This window comes from Falco naumanni, chromosome 5 (genome assembly GCF_017639655.2).
Source record: "Falco naumanni isolate bFalNau1 chromosome 5, bFalNau1.pat, whole genome shotgun sequence".
In the NCBI taxonomy this organism is placed as follows: Eukaryota; Metazoa; Chordata; class Aves; order Falconiformes; family Falconidae; genus Falco; species Falco naumanni.
The window spans coordinates 73,294,257-73,311,017 of record NC_054058.1 but is presented as its reverse complement, the minus strand read 5'-3'; the positions used below and the strand labels follow the sequence as shown (position 1 = coordinate 73,311,017).

At 37.0% G+C, this 16,761-nt stretch overlaps 1 protein-coding gene across 8 annotated transcripts in view; it reads right to left on the bottom strand.

Moving 5' to 3' along the window:
• CACNA2D1 (calcium voltage-gated channel auxiliary subunit alpha2delta 1) overlaps positions 1-16,761 on the bottom strand; it is a 431,936-nt gene that overhangs the window by 340,713 nt on the left and 74,462 nt on the right. For all 8 annotated transcript variants that reach the window (XR_005828022.1, XM_040595297.1, XM_040595291.1 and 5 more), the window contains exon 3: positions 13,573-13,689. Coding sequence is in view for 7 of the 8 variants with exons in the window: in XM_040595297.1 (XP_040451231.1) it covers positions 13,573-13,689 (117 nt within the window). In the remaining variant the exon portion in view is untranslated. The remainder of the gene's footprint in view (positions 1-13,572; positions 13,690-16,761) is intronic.

Below are 16,761 nucleotides of genomic sequence, written 5' to 3'. Positions count from 1 at the left end.
AGAACAAGACTCTGAAATGAGTTTAAGATGAGATTCTGATGCCCATTCTGCAATGCAATAAGTCCTTATTGCAGCAAGATTTCTGCTGAGGTTGAAAGTTAGTCTGATGCGTGTACATATTTCATCAGTCAAAACTGGCATTTTTAAATTTAATCTTACTCTGGCTCCACTGAAACAATTATTGCATTTGACTCAATCTTACTAAAAATTTGACCAAGAAAAAAGGTGGAAAAAACATCTGGAGAAAACAGTTTCACCACAACAAATTTCTCATTAGGCAAGGAAAAAAATAGATTTAACTACATTTATCTTTCAAAAATAAAAAATAACACCAAAAATAATTAAAACATTTTGAATGTGGATAGCGTTTATTTAGACCTGAATTTATTTTATTTATTGATTTAAAGTATTTTGTCTGGCTGGTAGCGATTTACTGTTGATTTTTCTTGTTAGGAAGTACCTGTTGGAATGCCTACCACTACACACATAGTTGCAGCATCTAAGCATTTTGTCGTGATCTTTTGATCTTAGGCCTGCCAAAGAATTATGTCAGAAGTCAGTAAAGAAATGAGGGAAATCATGTGCTGAAAGATGAAAGAATGTCCCATTCCATCCTATTCTATTCTAATTACCAGTAATGTTCTAGAAGAGGACATGCAACGTGATGCAGGCCCCCCAGATATGGTAGAAGAACCTCCTGCTACAAAACAGTTATGCATCCTCTGTAAGATAGCATGCCAATGAGAGACTAGAAAAGCTAGGACTCCTTCTGGTAGACAAGAAGGCTGACAGCAGACATGGCTGAAGTTATATACCAAATGCCAAAACAGTGATGTAACAGTTCTGGAAATACCGGACCAGGAAGCACTCGTTGCAACTAATCAGAGATCAATTTAGAACAGATAGGAGAAAAAACTTTTTTACCCATAAATAGTGAGGTCTTAGAGCCATTTACTACAGGATGTCATGGAGGCAGGCTGTACACGCAGGTTAGGGCTAGGCAAACTAATTGGAACGTTCGCTAATAAATACTGAAGGGAACAGAGATGCCCTCTGAAATTTCTAATCAAAACACTGAGAACACAGAGGGATTACATGCATAAAGGACCATAGACACTGGCAAGGCTTGTGTATTTTCCTTACCTAGCATTTCTGCATGCCAGCATCAGGACAGAATTACTGACTACACAGGCTACCTCAAGCCAGCAGGACGTTGCCTATGCTCTTATACCATAGACTACCCCCAGCTTCAGTTATCACTCCCACCAAAAAAAATTAGGTCTTAGTATTTTGCTGGAGGGGAAAAAAAATCCTTGTGGACCTTGAAACTGGTGATAAATATAACTTGTAGCTTCAGCTAGCAGGAAACCTCAATGGTTCTACTTTAACAAATAAATGTTGTTAGTTCTCTCATATACTTAAATGGTACCAGGTATCACCAACTTCATTCAAAGCAGAACAGAGCCTTTATAAATCTGTAATTTCCGCCTTCCACATACCTACTAACAGGGAAGAAAGGAAAAAAAAGCAACAAGGAAGATGAACATGTGAAAAAGACACAGGAAAACAGAGGGCATGTCAGATACTTCTTTCTGATGCTCCCTGATAAAATCTCTGCCTTGCCTCAAAAGATCTGTTTCCAACATTACACATTGATTATCAAAATGAACATTGCTATGAGCACAAAGCAGTGGAATGGCAAGCCTGGAGACCCAAAAGTCCTTGACAATTTTATACATAACCATTAGGAAGGGTTCCATTTCCAATAACCTAGCTTTCACCTGGATTTATGCTTTAATTCTGTTTTCTGAAATGCAAATTGAACCAAATTACAATCGAGATGTTTCAAGGACATATTAAAACTCTCTAAATTTCTTACAGAAAATGTTGAAATTCAAAAGAGTTGTTATATACCAATTTTTTTAATTAAGATGGAAATAAGACAAATCTCATCATTTTTAAAAACTGTTTGTATTAATAATGCATTCTGTCTACTAATAAAAAGTAGTTGTTCTTGTTACAAAATTGACTTCTAAGCTGTTAGAAGTATGGGAAGTAACATTTCCTAGAAGCCATCATTAGTCAAGGAAACCTGTGGAAACACTAGATGTCAGCTGGACTATGGTATGAAGACCTACTTTGCAGAAACCATCTTTATTATTTACTTCACAACTATTATACAAAGTAGTCTAGAACACACAGGCTAAAATGATCTTATTGTAAGACAATGCATTTTTATACAGCTGAATGTATCATTAGAAATAGAACCAGGAAATTACAGATTTCATAGCATATTCAGAAAACAGTGACTGTGTCTTGGACACAGGTACTCTGAAAAGTATTTAAGAGGTGAAGTCGGTGAATAATTCAACATGAGTTAGCGTGATGCTGTAGCAACACAGTCTAATCTGAACTTTTAATAATGGGGAATGCAGAAAAAGAGAAGCAAAGGGCATTTCACTGGAACACATACTGGAATCACGCATAGTCAGGTATCAATACTCTTAAAGAAAAGATACTGAAAGACAGGAGAAGATCCATGAATCAGTCCCAGAATTATTCAAGACATGGGGAAAAAGGCCTCAGAAAGGCAGAATCTAGACTCAGAGAGCTGTGTAAAATACACAACTACTATACAAGTTTATGTGCAATGTGTGTTTGGACCACTGAAAACATCACTTACATTTTGTTCTTTTCAGTAATGTTTAATAGAGGTTTCAGCAAGTAAGCAGAGCTTTTTATTTCAAAGAGGATTTTAAAATTTTAAGATACAATTTTATTGTGGTTGAAAAAGTGAACTTAGTGGAAGAAAGACTAGGAGTCTTGCGAGAGTTGGCTAAACAGCATTAGGGTATGGAAGCCAACACCTGCAATGCTCAAAGACTTATACTCTTTTTCACTCTGTTTAGACAGGCAACCTTCCATTAAACCAGAAAAATGTGAGCAAGTTAAGCTACTAGCATGAAATACTGTCATTTTGAAAAGTTTGTTTTAGCAGGGAAAATCATCCTTCTGTAAAATTTCAAACAAGCTACCACGGAAAACAGTCTTACACCAATAAATGCATCAACATGTTTCTTGGGCAGACAATCTGAATGGAAGTTATCGGACCAAGAAATAAGCACTAAAATAGTTCTCTTCACCTATTAGGCAGAAGCACAAACAAAGAAAACAAAAATATCTGGAGAGGAAGAAGCTGCCTGAGGGTAAGCCTCAGCTAAGAAGGGTAGCAAAGCCCTGGAGACAAAAACTGGGACAAATCCAAGAAAAGCAACAACAGAGGTTTTGATTGTATTGTTTTCTTTTTAAATCTGAGCTTCTGAAGCTGAAAAAGTAACTTTATAACCGGAGGAAACCAAATGAGTTATTTGGAGCAAGATTTCACCTTTCACAGCTGCTGCATCACTCCCCCAGCTTAGGGTAATGCGCACTTTAATGAGGCTATGCACCTGCAGAACATCTTTCACAAATAAAATTTCTGTATCCATAAACCTAGACAAAGAAACCTGCTTGTAACAAACAAATGAAGAATCCCCCACCAGGGAGTTTAAAAAAAAACCAAACAAACAAACAAAAAAAAAAACCAAACCACAACACAACCTCTGGAAAACTAGTCACAGGCATTTATTTTGTAAGCAACTTTGCTCAAATGAATATAAGGGTACTGAATGGGAAAGAACTGCTACAGCTATCGGTGCTCCTTATTTTTCTCCATACCAAAGGTGAAACCAACAAAGAAGCTATGCTATCAGTGACAATCTACTGTGTATGGAGAAAGAAAAGTTAAATTGTGAAGCTGATCATCCAGTAATATTATTTGCTACAAGCTCTTTTTAGCTTTCATCGCCTCAATCACACTTATAAGCTCTAACTGCAAAAACACTGTGCTAGCAGGACAGAGATTCAGCAGGTGTCTCTCTAAGCTAAGCATACTAGATGCCATTTCAGCACTATATAATGTTCAGGTCCACAAAAATCAAAATGATGACTCATGGCTACCTATGAGGATATGAGAAGTGGGAGGGACGACCCGCTCTTTATCTGTCAACAAGAATACAAGATCCGCAGAAGGCAAATAAAGTCAACCGTGGAAAGAAAAAGCATAGAAACAGGCAATATTTGTAAGAACTTTCATTGCAAGCCCTATGATTTATCCTGCCCGACTGTTATGATGCCTTGCAAGGTATGTGAGTTATGTGATTCTTTCCTCTGAGGCATAATGTTGCATCTATACAACCTGGATTTTGGTTAATAAAATAAGACTCAAGGCAAGACAAGTGAAAACAAATTCAAACGTCTGACATGTGGACAACTTGACAAATGTTTGACTTCACAAGTGTCACATCTCACTAGTTGTCATTCTAAAACACATTTGCTTCAGCAACTACAAGTGACTTTCAGAATAGGCTACATTTACATCTGGAGATACAAGCAAAGTTCACATAGGCTAGCAGACTCAGCATTATGGTCTAAAAAAAGCATATGTAGAACCTTTTTTGCTAGTGTGCAAATTTCCAGTGAAAGTAGTTTTAAAAGAAATGCAGGATCAGTCTTAAACTCACCTACAAATTCCCTGCCTTATCTGAGGCAGCTATTTCTGCTATTTGGACCAGTTCTAGTCATGGCCTGAAATCTAAATCTAATGCTGCAAAAAGGAGATGACAGTATCTATTCTGAATACTTGCAGGAAGCATCCAGAAATAAAATTTAGAAATTTTCCACCTCGGTGAGTTACTCAGTATGCAGAGAATTGATGGAGATATAAAAAGTAAACATATAAATAGGCCTAGAATCCTAACTCTGTAAAATTCTACCAAATACATAATGGAAAAAAAACAAAGAAAAAAGACATACCATCATGTAAAAACATACACTATGCATGATCTTACAGTCCTTATACAGGGAAAAGTCTATTTTATTTGTACTTTTCCAAAACATCGGTATTTTTCTGGTAGGATAGTGGCACAATTAAAGCCACCTGGTTTGTGATACTGGTACACACTTTGTGTAATCTTTTCCTATAGCGAAAGAGCCATCTCCAGCTTGAAAGGGAAAGTTAAAATACAAGAATAAAAATTTTAAAATATTAAAGAGAAGAAACAGCCACAGCCTGACAATTCCAAGGCAAAAATGAATGTGTTAGAGTGAAAAATAACACAACCTGTGCACACAGCACAAAAATGTGCATAGACAAAACCTCATTCTTCTGTTCAATCAGTAATAGACTCCAGTTAATTTACTCTTTTCCATCTGTGAAGACTTTCTCTTCTTAAAAGTCAGACCCGAAATTATTTTGGTAAACAACCTAGTACACAAAGTCCATTGCCAGATTCTTTATGATGGCCAGTTTCTCATATAAGAACTAACAAAAAATACTGACAAAATGTGGGAAAACGTTGCTTGCTGGTAGACTAACCACAATTCAAGCTGTTTTCCTTATCTGAATTTCTCCAACTTGAGCCCACTCCAATACAACTGTCTAACACTGCCTGTAACTGGCAAGTGAGTCAATGCGGTAGAAACACCTGGAAACAAAAAACAGAAGTCAGGAGAAAACAGCAGCAAATTTATCAAGGCATGAGTAACACTTCTTTTTTGTACTGAAATCAGTACAAGAAAACCCCACAAGGCCTATGTTCTTAAAGCCAGCTAGGAAAGACAAGGACAAGACATTTTATCTTTATTAACCTTCCAATGCTACCACAACTCAAAGGTAAAACTGAGACCTCTCCCCTTCTCTGTTGATTCTACAGGATATCACACCCACACATAAGGAACTAACAGGAAACATGAGTTGCCTCCATCAACTCAAAACCTAGCTCATCACTGCCTTCTAATGTCAAAATCACAGTGTTTACTGTGTCATCATTTGCAAAATAATGAGGGAAGTCAGAATCACAGATTGCCCTCAACTCTAGAAGGATTCAAACTACACCTCTGAAGAATGACCTGCTTTTCAGGCAAGGATTCTGGCCCTTACAGTCTGAGAATAAGTGGATTTAACATATTTGAAGAGATTATATTGAAGGTGGAAGGAAGCTGTTACCATCAAAATGTGATTTTTGCACAGATTTTGCTATGGATTGCAGGACTTTAGCCTTGTGATCAGAGGACTTAAATAGGAAAGAAAAGAACTGAGTTGCAGATCCTCCTCCCTGTTCAGATGTTTTGTCTATTTACCTTTTAGATTAGAAGATAAATGGAAAAATACACATTTCCCATATGCACGTAGATGCAATTGTAACATACCTGTACAAATGTGTTCAGATCCAGATACGTATCCATATGTATACACAGATATTTTCAGCTAGAGACCTAGCCCAGGTCCTCATGGAGCGATTACCTCTAAGCTTTAGAATACCATGTGATGTGGTGGATTCCATTAGGTGTGACTATGTAGGCTTCTTTGGAATTTCAAGTGGAGCTCAGGAGACCAGTGACTGAGTTGCAACAGAGCTCAAAAGCAGTGGATGCTGCCCACTGTAAGTTCTGCCAAATGGGCGGTCAACTCAAATTTCTCTACAGAGTATTTTTAGAGTGGAATCTTGTCAGTATAGGCAATTAGCAGACCAGAAGACGGGTGCCCCAGAGAGTTTTAAGGATGTTAGGTTGGTTTTAGTCATCCAAACACAACTCAAGAGTTTTGGATCCCTTCCAAAAACCAGTAGTATCAAGCACACCTACAAAATTTATTTCAGTTTTATAGGTCTTCCAGGCCACAGAAAAATTCCCAACCCTATTTAAAGTGCACAGCATCTCTGCCCAGGAATCTCAAAATACGTTATAACACATGTTTATTTAAACTTCCCAGTTGTATTGTGAGACATTGAAGCCTTATTTCAGGCGGGCAGGGAAATACTAAGAGATCTGGACACATTTTCACAGCTGTGTTGAAATTGCATCTAAACTAGCAGATAAACATTCTGAACTCCTCATTCACAGACACAGTTGTGCACCTTGGACACTTCCCAACAGAACGTAGAGGGAACCTGTCTCCTAGCATACAATCTGTGCCTCAGTTTCCATGGAAACTCAGTTTCCTCAGATTTCAAAAAAAACAAGGCATAAAGGCTAGAACGAAGGCATAAAGTCTCTAGTTGAGATGTCTGAAGAGATCTAGACAATAAGGTGCAAATCTGCATGTAACTCATCTTTGTCTACACAGCCCCCAAGGATCCAAGAGTATTGACTAGTAGCCTCCCTTGAATGACCTTAATGCAAGGGTTTAATAGTTAAAGCAAAAACAAATGACCCTACAGCAAAACAAAAAAAATATTAAGCAGGAATTTGCCAGTGAAAATATGGATGTCTCTCATTCTCCAGTGAAATGTATTTTAGTGGACCTTGAGTGTTTGCTTCAAAAAACGAATATGCTGTTGCCTTAGAATATGGGCAGTAATGGAAGAAAAGTTTATTAATAAATGCACTGAGTGTACACCACAGTGTTGATAATAACCTAATGACACTGAGGCTTTCCAGAAAGAGATATTTCACTGTGGAAAAGAAGATTTGCAGGGCAATATGCATACATCCTAATTTTGGATAGGAGGACAAGTAGGATTCATCTCAAAATATTACACAAACACATAGCCAACAGTTAAAGGATTTGGGACTGCAGAAAGTAATCTTATCTAAGCATAAAATAAGATGTTTTGATCCTGTTTCCAAATTTTCTGCAGGCTATGCTTGCAAAGACTGTGTTCTTTATTCATCATTTTCTCCCTTAACTTTAATTTTCTATTATCTAAGAGATTCAAACTTGCTTAATCTCTTAAATTCAAATATACCAGCAAAAATGAGCAAGAATGTAAACCAGCAGATTTTCCTGCCATAGAAGATGAAGGATGCTCCCCAATATCTATTGAGTAATGGGCTGCTCAAATAAGCAAAGGCAGGCCCAGGGCTGCACAGCTAATGACTTCGCACTGCACAGGAGTGAAACTGCACCTTAGATCCAGTGTGCGGCACTCGTTCAAATATTACTTTAACATAAGTCACACTTCACTTCCCTCACAACACGATGCATGAACAGCAAACAAAACCCCAGAACAGACTTTTGCAAAGCACTGAGTTTTTTAAATATACTTTTCTAAAAACCACAATTTGTAATTTTAAATTTGAAAGTGTGACAACAAAAATTAGGATCTTTGCATTATTGAAGCAAACTTAAGATTACTACAGTATTTTACACAAGAAAGGAAAACTATGCGTCCATCTCATATATTAATGAGTTTTAAAGGGTTTGTTTATATAGAACAGAGAAAATGTTTGTAACTCCTCAAAACATATTTTATTCATATATTACAATGTCAAGTACCCTATTGAGTATTTCTAGTGATACTCAAATAAATATTACTATCGTCCAAATACAAGTATCCTCACTTTCTTGTATATAGAAAAGTTTTTGTTTAAATTATTTAGTTTCCACCTGAACTGAAAGATTATGATCTATTAGCACAATCTACACAGCTCCAGAAAGCTACAAACTGATGAATGGGGTAGGAACTTTAAAACAGAGGATAACTCCAGTGAAAATGAACACTTTATGTGCCAGACTGCCTAATGGGTTGGGTGTACTATTTATTGGTACACTTGGAAAGGTTGTGTACCTGAAAAACATCTAAGAACCTTTGCAAGTTTTGCCTGTAGTTATTGCAGGACATGTTTTCCATGAAATCCCCACCTGTCTTTCATTACACACCTGGAAATGCAGGTTGCAACCGCAGCACAGCTGGACTGTACACCATCTTTCAGCAAGTACACAGAGACAGAATGTTAAGTTGCCTGTAATACCATAGAATCATAGAATATCTCAAGTTGGAAGGGACCCATAAGGATCAAGTCCAACTCCCTGCTCCTTGTAGGACCATATGTATACCATATGCATATGGAAATACTGTAATATTGAAATAGTGTGTGTTCAATAGGGTTTGGCCAGGCAAGTATGCAACAGTAAACAACAGCAAACCACAAAATAAACGCTCACTATTTGAACAACAGGCTCTAATGCAAGACACTCCTCAGCATCCTTGGCTATAAGACTGTTGTTTGCCTGCCTCCCTCCTTACTACTCATACCACTCTTTTCCTCCACTATGCCTTGCTAGAAAATTCTCAGTTTTCTTTTCATCTTTTTTCTTCTATGGTTAATATCGTCTAGTAATAGCTATCTAGAACAGCCCTCTGAGTTCAGATTTGGACTTTACCCCTTCTCCTTCCCCAGCTAGGTAACTATTTCAATGAGCATTTTTAAGCTTCTCCCAAACATAAATTCATACACATGAAAAAATAAAAATAGACTTGTTTTTTCCTTACAGTGAGACAAGTCATCTTTGTCCAGACTTTCATTATAATGCTTTCTCGTACAAACCAGAAATGAAATCACAAAGCTTTCCACATTACTCAGGCCTTTTGTGTGCAATGCACAGAACCACTAATTTTACATTTAAGTCATATGTAGAGAGTTTTCTAGCACAAGGTTGCATGAAAATACAAATAAATTGGAATGCAAGAGTTACGTCTCATTTAAAGGTGCTCTTGTAGCTCAAGGGAAGCCAACTTACTATTAGAAAAGTCATCACTAGTATTTGCTTATTATACCCTTGCCCAAAGATTGTTTGTGTAGCATGGTTAGAGAAAATCATGGCATCCCTGGGGTATGCTAGTCTCTGAACAACGGCACTGTTGATGTCATTCACTGGCACCTTCCTCGTGGCATCACTGGAGGATGTATGATGCTTTTGCATCATACTCTTTTCAGGATTCAGGTCTTAATTAACATGTTGAGTCATATTAGCCCCAATGGTAAAACTTTCTGCGCAATCATTAGTAACAGTTGCATTCAGCTCTACTCCTGATGTCAGAGAAAATATGACCCATCAGATTTAAGACTACTTATATTTCAGATAAGTAATTCAGCCTCACTACATAAAGTTTACAAAATATCAGTGTAAAGACAGTCCTTGAAAAGAAGAAGAAACAGAAATACACATGGAAAGTCAAGAAATTCTCTTAGCAGAAAATATCAGTTTAGATGCAGGAGATAGGAAGTGTGTCTCCTGTGTATAAAAATAATCCAAAGGAAGATTTAAAATCTGAAATCATTGAAATCTCTGATATATATCTGGGATAGCTACAAATAGAAAAGGCAGTGTAAATATCTGAGCCATTAGGAGCTGATAAGGTTAGATGATAGCACAAGAGAAACCAACATGAAGTGATCCGAAGTTAATAACAATGTAGAATATGAGTCAGCAAAGAGATCTGACTAGGACTGAGATTAATAAAAGGGTATTTTTCCCCTTAAGTAATGCTTCTTTGGCCTTTTCCTCTTTTTTTCAGTCAGACCAAGTTGCTGGGTACATAAATATACATCAGAAATACATTTTTTTATAGAAATAACAGAATTCCCCAGAAGAGCTAGCCTTGACAATGGTTGAGAGAAATGTCTGAAGCAGAAATCAGAAGCTAAATCAAACAATGAAAATATTATTTAAAAGCTTAATCACCTTAACAATAATAAAAATAATATTTAAAAGCTTAAGCCAGTTTTACTGCTTTGAAAGGTTATACGCACTTTTGAATGCATTGGCTCTGGCTGTGGCTGGCATTTGATACAAAGGGAAAAGTCAGTTTTCTCAGGAATCATCTATGAGCAACCATCCTTAGAAAGTTTTCTTAAGAAATTAATTTTGAAAACTTTGTATTTGTTTAAAAAATGTTGTTTTAAAAAAAAATTTAAAAAAAATAAAGAAAAAACCAAAGTAGGATATAAAGAGAGAAACTGAATACCACTTGCTTAAAAAAAGCACAGTAGGTTACCATACATACATTTATATATATATATATAATTATACATATAAAATTAGGAAATAAAAAATACACAAATTTCACAGAAAGTTTCAGCAAGACAAACTGACAACCTCTGTAAGATGTCTCCATCCTTCTTAAGCTGGAGTAGAGGAATGTTTGTAACAGGTCATTTCAATCACTCTGCTGCAAAAAACGATCTTAGGTATGTGTTGTAATCATGTAATTAATGTTTGTAAAATCTGGTGATTCTGGGGTGGGGTGAGGTGGGTGGGAGAGGTGGGTGATTCTGGGAAGGGGGGGGGGTGAGGTGGGTGGGAGCGGGGGGGGTGTGCGTGTAATTTAAAAAAAAAATCAGAGATGTTCCAACACTGAATAGAAGCATCATTGATCAGTATTTAAAGGATGGCAAATCAAATTCAGACATGTGAAGTGTGGGAGGGGAGCTAAGTTATTTTCACCTGTTTGGGCATGAATTTCATCCTGCGTGAAGTGGCCAGATTGATAAAGATGTCATGCAGAAGTCTTGCTGACATGCATCCTGAAATGATAGCATGCAGCTAAAAATAGTAAGTATTGTACATTCATGGGAGCATTGGTAGTAATGGCAACCCCAAGCATTAAAGACATCATGAGTCACACCCTGCAAAATAATAAAATTGTTTTAAAGTCATAAGTCTTTAGCCACTAACACATCTGGAGGACTTTTTATTTGCCTTCAAGATGCATGGGCTCGATAATTTAAAATTATCTGAGAAGTTTGGAAGATTTCTTTTAAGAACAACAAAGAGCAACTGGACTGAAGGAACACCCTTCGCCTAATTTAATCTTCTTCTACATCAGGGAATTGAATCATATTACCCTCTTTAAAAAGTGACCATGGGCTTGCCTAAAATGAGTTATGAACCCTTCTTCTTCTACATTCACAGAAAAAAACTGTTCTGGAATCTTTTCTAAAGTAAGTATGACATACTTATTTAATTTTCATAAGAGTTTTAAGATCAAGCCACCACACCCCCCCACAAACCCCTACATTAATCTTGAATCTCAAGAAAATATAAGATTTGGCTGTTATAACTTAAAAACATCAGACTTGTAAGGGTTAATGGGGATATGGTGGAAAACCTCATGTGTTCACAAAAGTCTGCAAATGACAAAATATTTTACAATAATAATGCAAAGTCCACAGAGTGCTACAAAAACACATGCCCACTGAGTTAAAACAGGAAAACCAAGCAATAAAATAGTATCTATTTTACACTCATTTGACTAAAGCAGAGAAGCTTTGGCCCAGATAACACTGATGTATGTGGCATGTTAGGGAAGCTATGGGAACAGGAAAAGTCCACTCCTGCTAAGAACAAAAGGCAGGAAAACGGGTACCTCCTGTGGTACCCATGCACAGACAAGAGACTGAGCAAAATCTCATCACCTGCAAGAAGGGTAGTCCCCAAGACATTGTGCAGCAGCAGTTTCACTCTCAGACTGATTCTTCAGCTGCATGAAACTGTACTGATAAAAGGACTGCTTGGGTGGGACTCGTCTCCCCCAACTTCATAGACTGACATTATAGACATTTACATCGAGGCTCCTCTGACAGAGAAAGAGTACATCTGGGCTGTAGTTCATCCCATTTTAAAGTCTTATTCGGAACATGTCAGGTCAATCCTGACTGAGAAGTGCCTATTTTATTCTACTGAACAAAAAAGGAGCTTAGGACGACCAGCTGCGTAGATGTCTACAGTTAGGTGAATTAATCCCTCTTCCTTCTCTCTTTCACTTTAAATGACATGTCCAAACTCATCTGCAAGTTTATGTGGATATGTAATTGCTCAGGGAATCCCAGTCTGCTGTTCCATCCTTTAAACCTATTTCCAATAGCTCCACTCTGCAAAAAGCATGTTTATGAATTCATCCGGATCCCCCCATGCACGTTTGGTCAGTATGTTCTGAATATCACTCTGATACAGGTCAGAGTGATGTGAGCAGGAATCCTAAAAAGCAATTACCCAGGTTTGGTGTCTTATAGAAGAGAAAGAGACTGCTGGAAAAAGCACTTTAAAGAAATAGCTACTTCTTATTTAAAGCGTAAAGAAATGTGAGGTTACCATACTGCATGGTTTTCACACTCATAGTTTGAGATTAACTGTGTTGATACAAAACATGATTGAAATACAGATTAAATTAGCAAGTCAGAAATAGAATAGGTATGGAAATGAGTCTGATTCACACATGGCTACATTTGTTGAAGGAGAACAATTAGTTGCTACCGTCAAGAAAGACTGAGTAAACCAAAAAGACGAAGAGACCAAATATTAACAGATGTAATCAGCAATATAACCAAAATGAACATCATGACTTCAAAGATGCCATTATTTTTAAATCACATTTTAAAAAAGCTCTACTTCTTGCTTCCCCAAGATCACTAGTGACTGTAGAGTACAGTGATCTTCATGTCATAAACATTCACGTGCGTCACTTAAAGAAATATTTTCCAATCTATTTATAGCTTGATTTGTTACTTGGCTGTGGTTCCTAACCTGTCCATCAGTATTACAAACATCTGCCCTATGCCAATGACTTAATGAGTTCATTTTCTACCATGAAGTCACAAGCCATCTTTCTACATGTCCTGTCCTGTACACATCAGGCTGATGTTGCCCGTAAGTGCATAGGCAACAAAAATAACCATAAAACCATGTTTCAATAATAAATAACTTTTTTTTAAAATGCCAGATAGAAAACCTAACCCATTAGTACTCACCACCAAGGCTTTAGACCTGTTGCTCAGAAGTTTTTCAATGTCTCTGGCTGCAATTTCCACTAGCTGACGAGGGTTGTTGGCTTCTACAGTATACAAATTTTTGTTTTGCAAATAAATCTGTAAGGGGGGAAAATGGAAATAAATCAAAATGGCAACAGACTTTCAAAGTAAGCAAAGCTACTTGACAGAACCAGCATCAGGCTGTCCTCTGTTCTTACTGGAAAGCTTCAGAAAGACTATTGCTAGGAAAATCAAAATGTGCCTTGTGAAATAGTTTACCTTTTTGTCTGAGAGGTAGAAGGTGCCACTAAAAATCATTTAATAAATCTTCAAAACTATTTCTAGTGACAGAGTATTCAGCTGCTAAATGATCGAGTAATCTGATTCCTACAGAGTGCTGAAAGAGAAGTAAAATGGAAATCCTTTAAAATTACTTAAGTAGAAATCAAACACTTATTGCTGAATTTAATTCTTCCTTGAATGCTGAGCAACAAACATACCATTTGCAGTAAAACATTTCAGTTATGCTAATATAATCAGTTTAGTCCCTTATCTATTTATTCATACTATAATGTTAGTATTCATGAGGGAAGAAGAGGAAGAAAACAAATAAGAAAAGAGGAAAAAGGGGAAGAGAAACAAAAAGGAGGAAATGGGGGAAAAATGAAAGGGGAAAAAATGGGGATGGAAGACAAGAAAGGAACTATAATCATGTTGCTCCTTTGTGATGAACAAAGGTTATCGCTGTTGAAGAGCCATTAACTGTTTCCAACGCAGAACACATATATATAAAGGGAATCATTTGATTAGTTAAACAAACCCCTACAATGAAATGCACACAACCACAAGATGTAAAGAAAAAAGTAGCAGGAAATCCATTTGCCTATCTCTAGCCTACTGGAACTGGATAAAGAAAAAATATACTAATTGGGGAAATAAAATTTTTAAAAAGCGCAAAAAAAAAAAAAAAAGTGGATACCTTATGGCTAGATGGGCAAATGGGGAAAAGTAATTTATGCAACCAACAGATGGCCTGAGTTTACTCAAGTACTCTGCCTCTCCGCAGCACTGCCTGGTGGGGGCTGTGCTGTCTCCCGAGCAGTAATTTCAAGCACAGGCAGGAACGGGTCCAGCGCTAATGCGCTGGCTCCTGTCCAGCACAAGAACCGAGAAACTGCAGACCAGACTGTGTCTACCAGCCTGGCCAGGTTTCTCGGGTTAAAGCTATGGAGACCTTAAAGAAACTCACCGGAATATGCCTCTGGTGCTTGATGGATATTTACCACAAATAAATTTCTGACAACTACTGGGCATGTCTCATAAGCTGTCATAGGTTTTCATCATGTTTGAATTTCACAACACTTATGTTGGGTTTGGTTTTTTTTCCTTCAGAAGTACAGTCTATCCTTTCAACTAGTGAGTGAGTAATTGCAATATGCTTTAATTCTTCTTATAGTAGCAATTATTTTAAAAAAAAAACACAGTGCATCATGAGCAGAAAACCACTACAAAAGAAGATCATTTGTAATTAACTCAGACTATAGTTTGGATATTTCTGAAGTGTTTGATTTTAAAAACTGCTACACAGAAATTTATCTTAGGCATTACACAAAATATCTTTCAAAATATCTTTTCTTTTTTTGACAGATCTTAGTAGTAGAAGTGGCCTATAGGCCAATTATTAATCATCAAAACTGGAAATAAAGACATTTTATTCTACAACTGATCACTACAGAATTTTACACATTTTTCTCTGAAACACATTTACACGGTCAGCAGTGGGATTCAGAGTTAAACTGACTGTAGTGACCAGAAGAGCCTTACAGTCCTACAGGCACGGCAAGAGTAGAAATCAGTTTTCTAGATCCAGATGGTTTGAATCAAGAATGTAAATTTCAGAGAAGTATCTGAATTTGAGTGACCATCAAATCTTGCAAAACTGACAGGTTTTCCCATCATCAGCAAATATTCACCCTGATCACGTAAGGAACAGACACAGGAATATGGTTGCTACCAGGTGTTCATGTCTTACTTTTTGAAGAGAAATGTAGTGCCAAAATCTTCAAACTTTGTTCATGACTGTGTGAAGTACACTTGCGTCAAAGGTTACTAAATATATAGAAGAATGGTCACAAGATTTTGCAAATAGGCTAGAAAGATATAAAGTAACTTTCACAGAAGTTTTTAAATAATACTTTTCAAAATCATATTAAAGAATTCATTTATTTTGCTTGTGAAAATATTTTGCTTTGTTCAATTTTGTTCCTAGTTTCTCTTTTTTTTCAGATTTCTTCATGCAACTGCTTTTCATTTGCTACCAAGTGCTGAAAGCAATACAAAAATGTAAATATAATCCTTTTTCATTTGGGAGTTTCAATTAGGCAAAAAACATCTTAAAATTTGGAGAAAGCAGTAGTTTACTGCGAAGGTGCCATTTCATTGTAATTGGATATTTTACTCAATGTTATAAACAAACATTAAGGAGGCCACAAGCAAAGAAAATACAGAGTAGGGGCACAGGCAAGTAATGCAGGTTTGGAGCAGCTGGAGGACAGGGATAACTTGGAGCCTGTGCTGACCAGCTGTATTATAAGGGTGAGAACACTGTAGTGCTAATTCTTTGACAGCTTTAAGAGCTTTAGTGAAATACAGTTTCTAACAGGCTCAGCAGAGTTAAGGTGACGGTGCTCTGCATCCATCCATGACTTTGCACCCTTACCAATGAGAAACACAAAAGGAATAATTTATTTCAGTCTAGAGCAAAGTTACAGTAAACCATACTGGTAAGAGATTGAGAACCTGGATTGGAAATCTGCTCTTTCATCCCTGTATCTAATCCGTCCTTCTAGCAAATATATGATCCTATGAACCCCCAATTTGAAAGCACTCAAATTTTTCACATACCCCACTCCTATAGGGAAGTTGTTCCCACACTTCCAAGCCTGAATGGTTTGAAAGCTGCAGACTATCAAAGTATGGTCTAAGTGAGTATATTTGCAGGAAAAAAATAAACATTCTCATTTTTCTTCTCCAACACTAGCTATGAGCACAGTTCAAAAGCTTGAATGACTTAACAAGGATCAGCACCACAAGAGACAGGAGTCCTATTCATAATTTAACTTAAAACTTCTATAACAGGCATCGTGGGTCCTACCACCAACACAGCCTGATTCTGAGGCTGGCTTCACA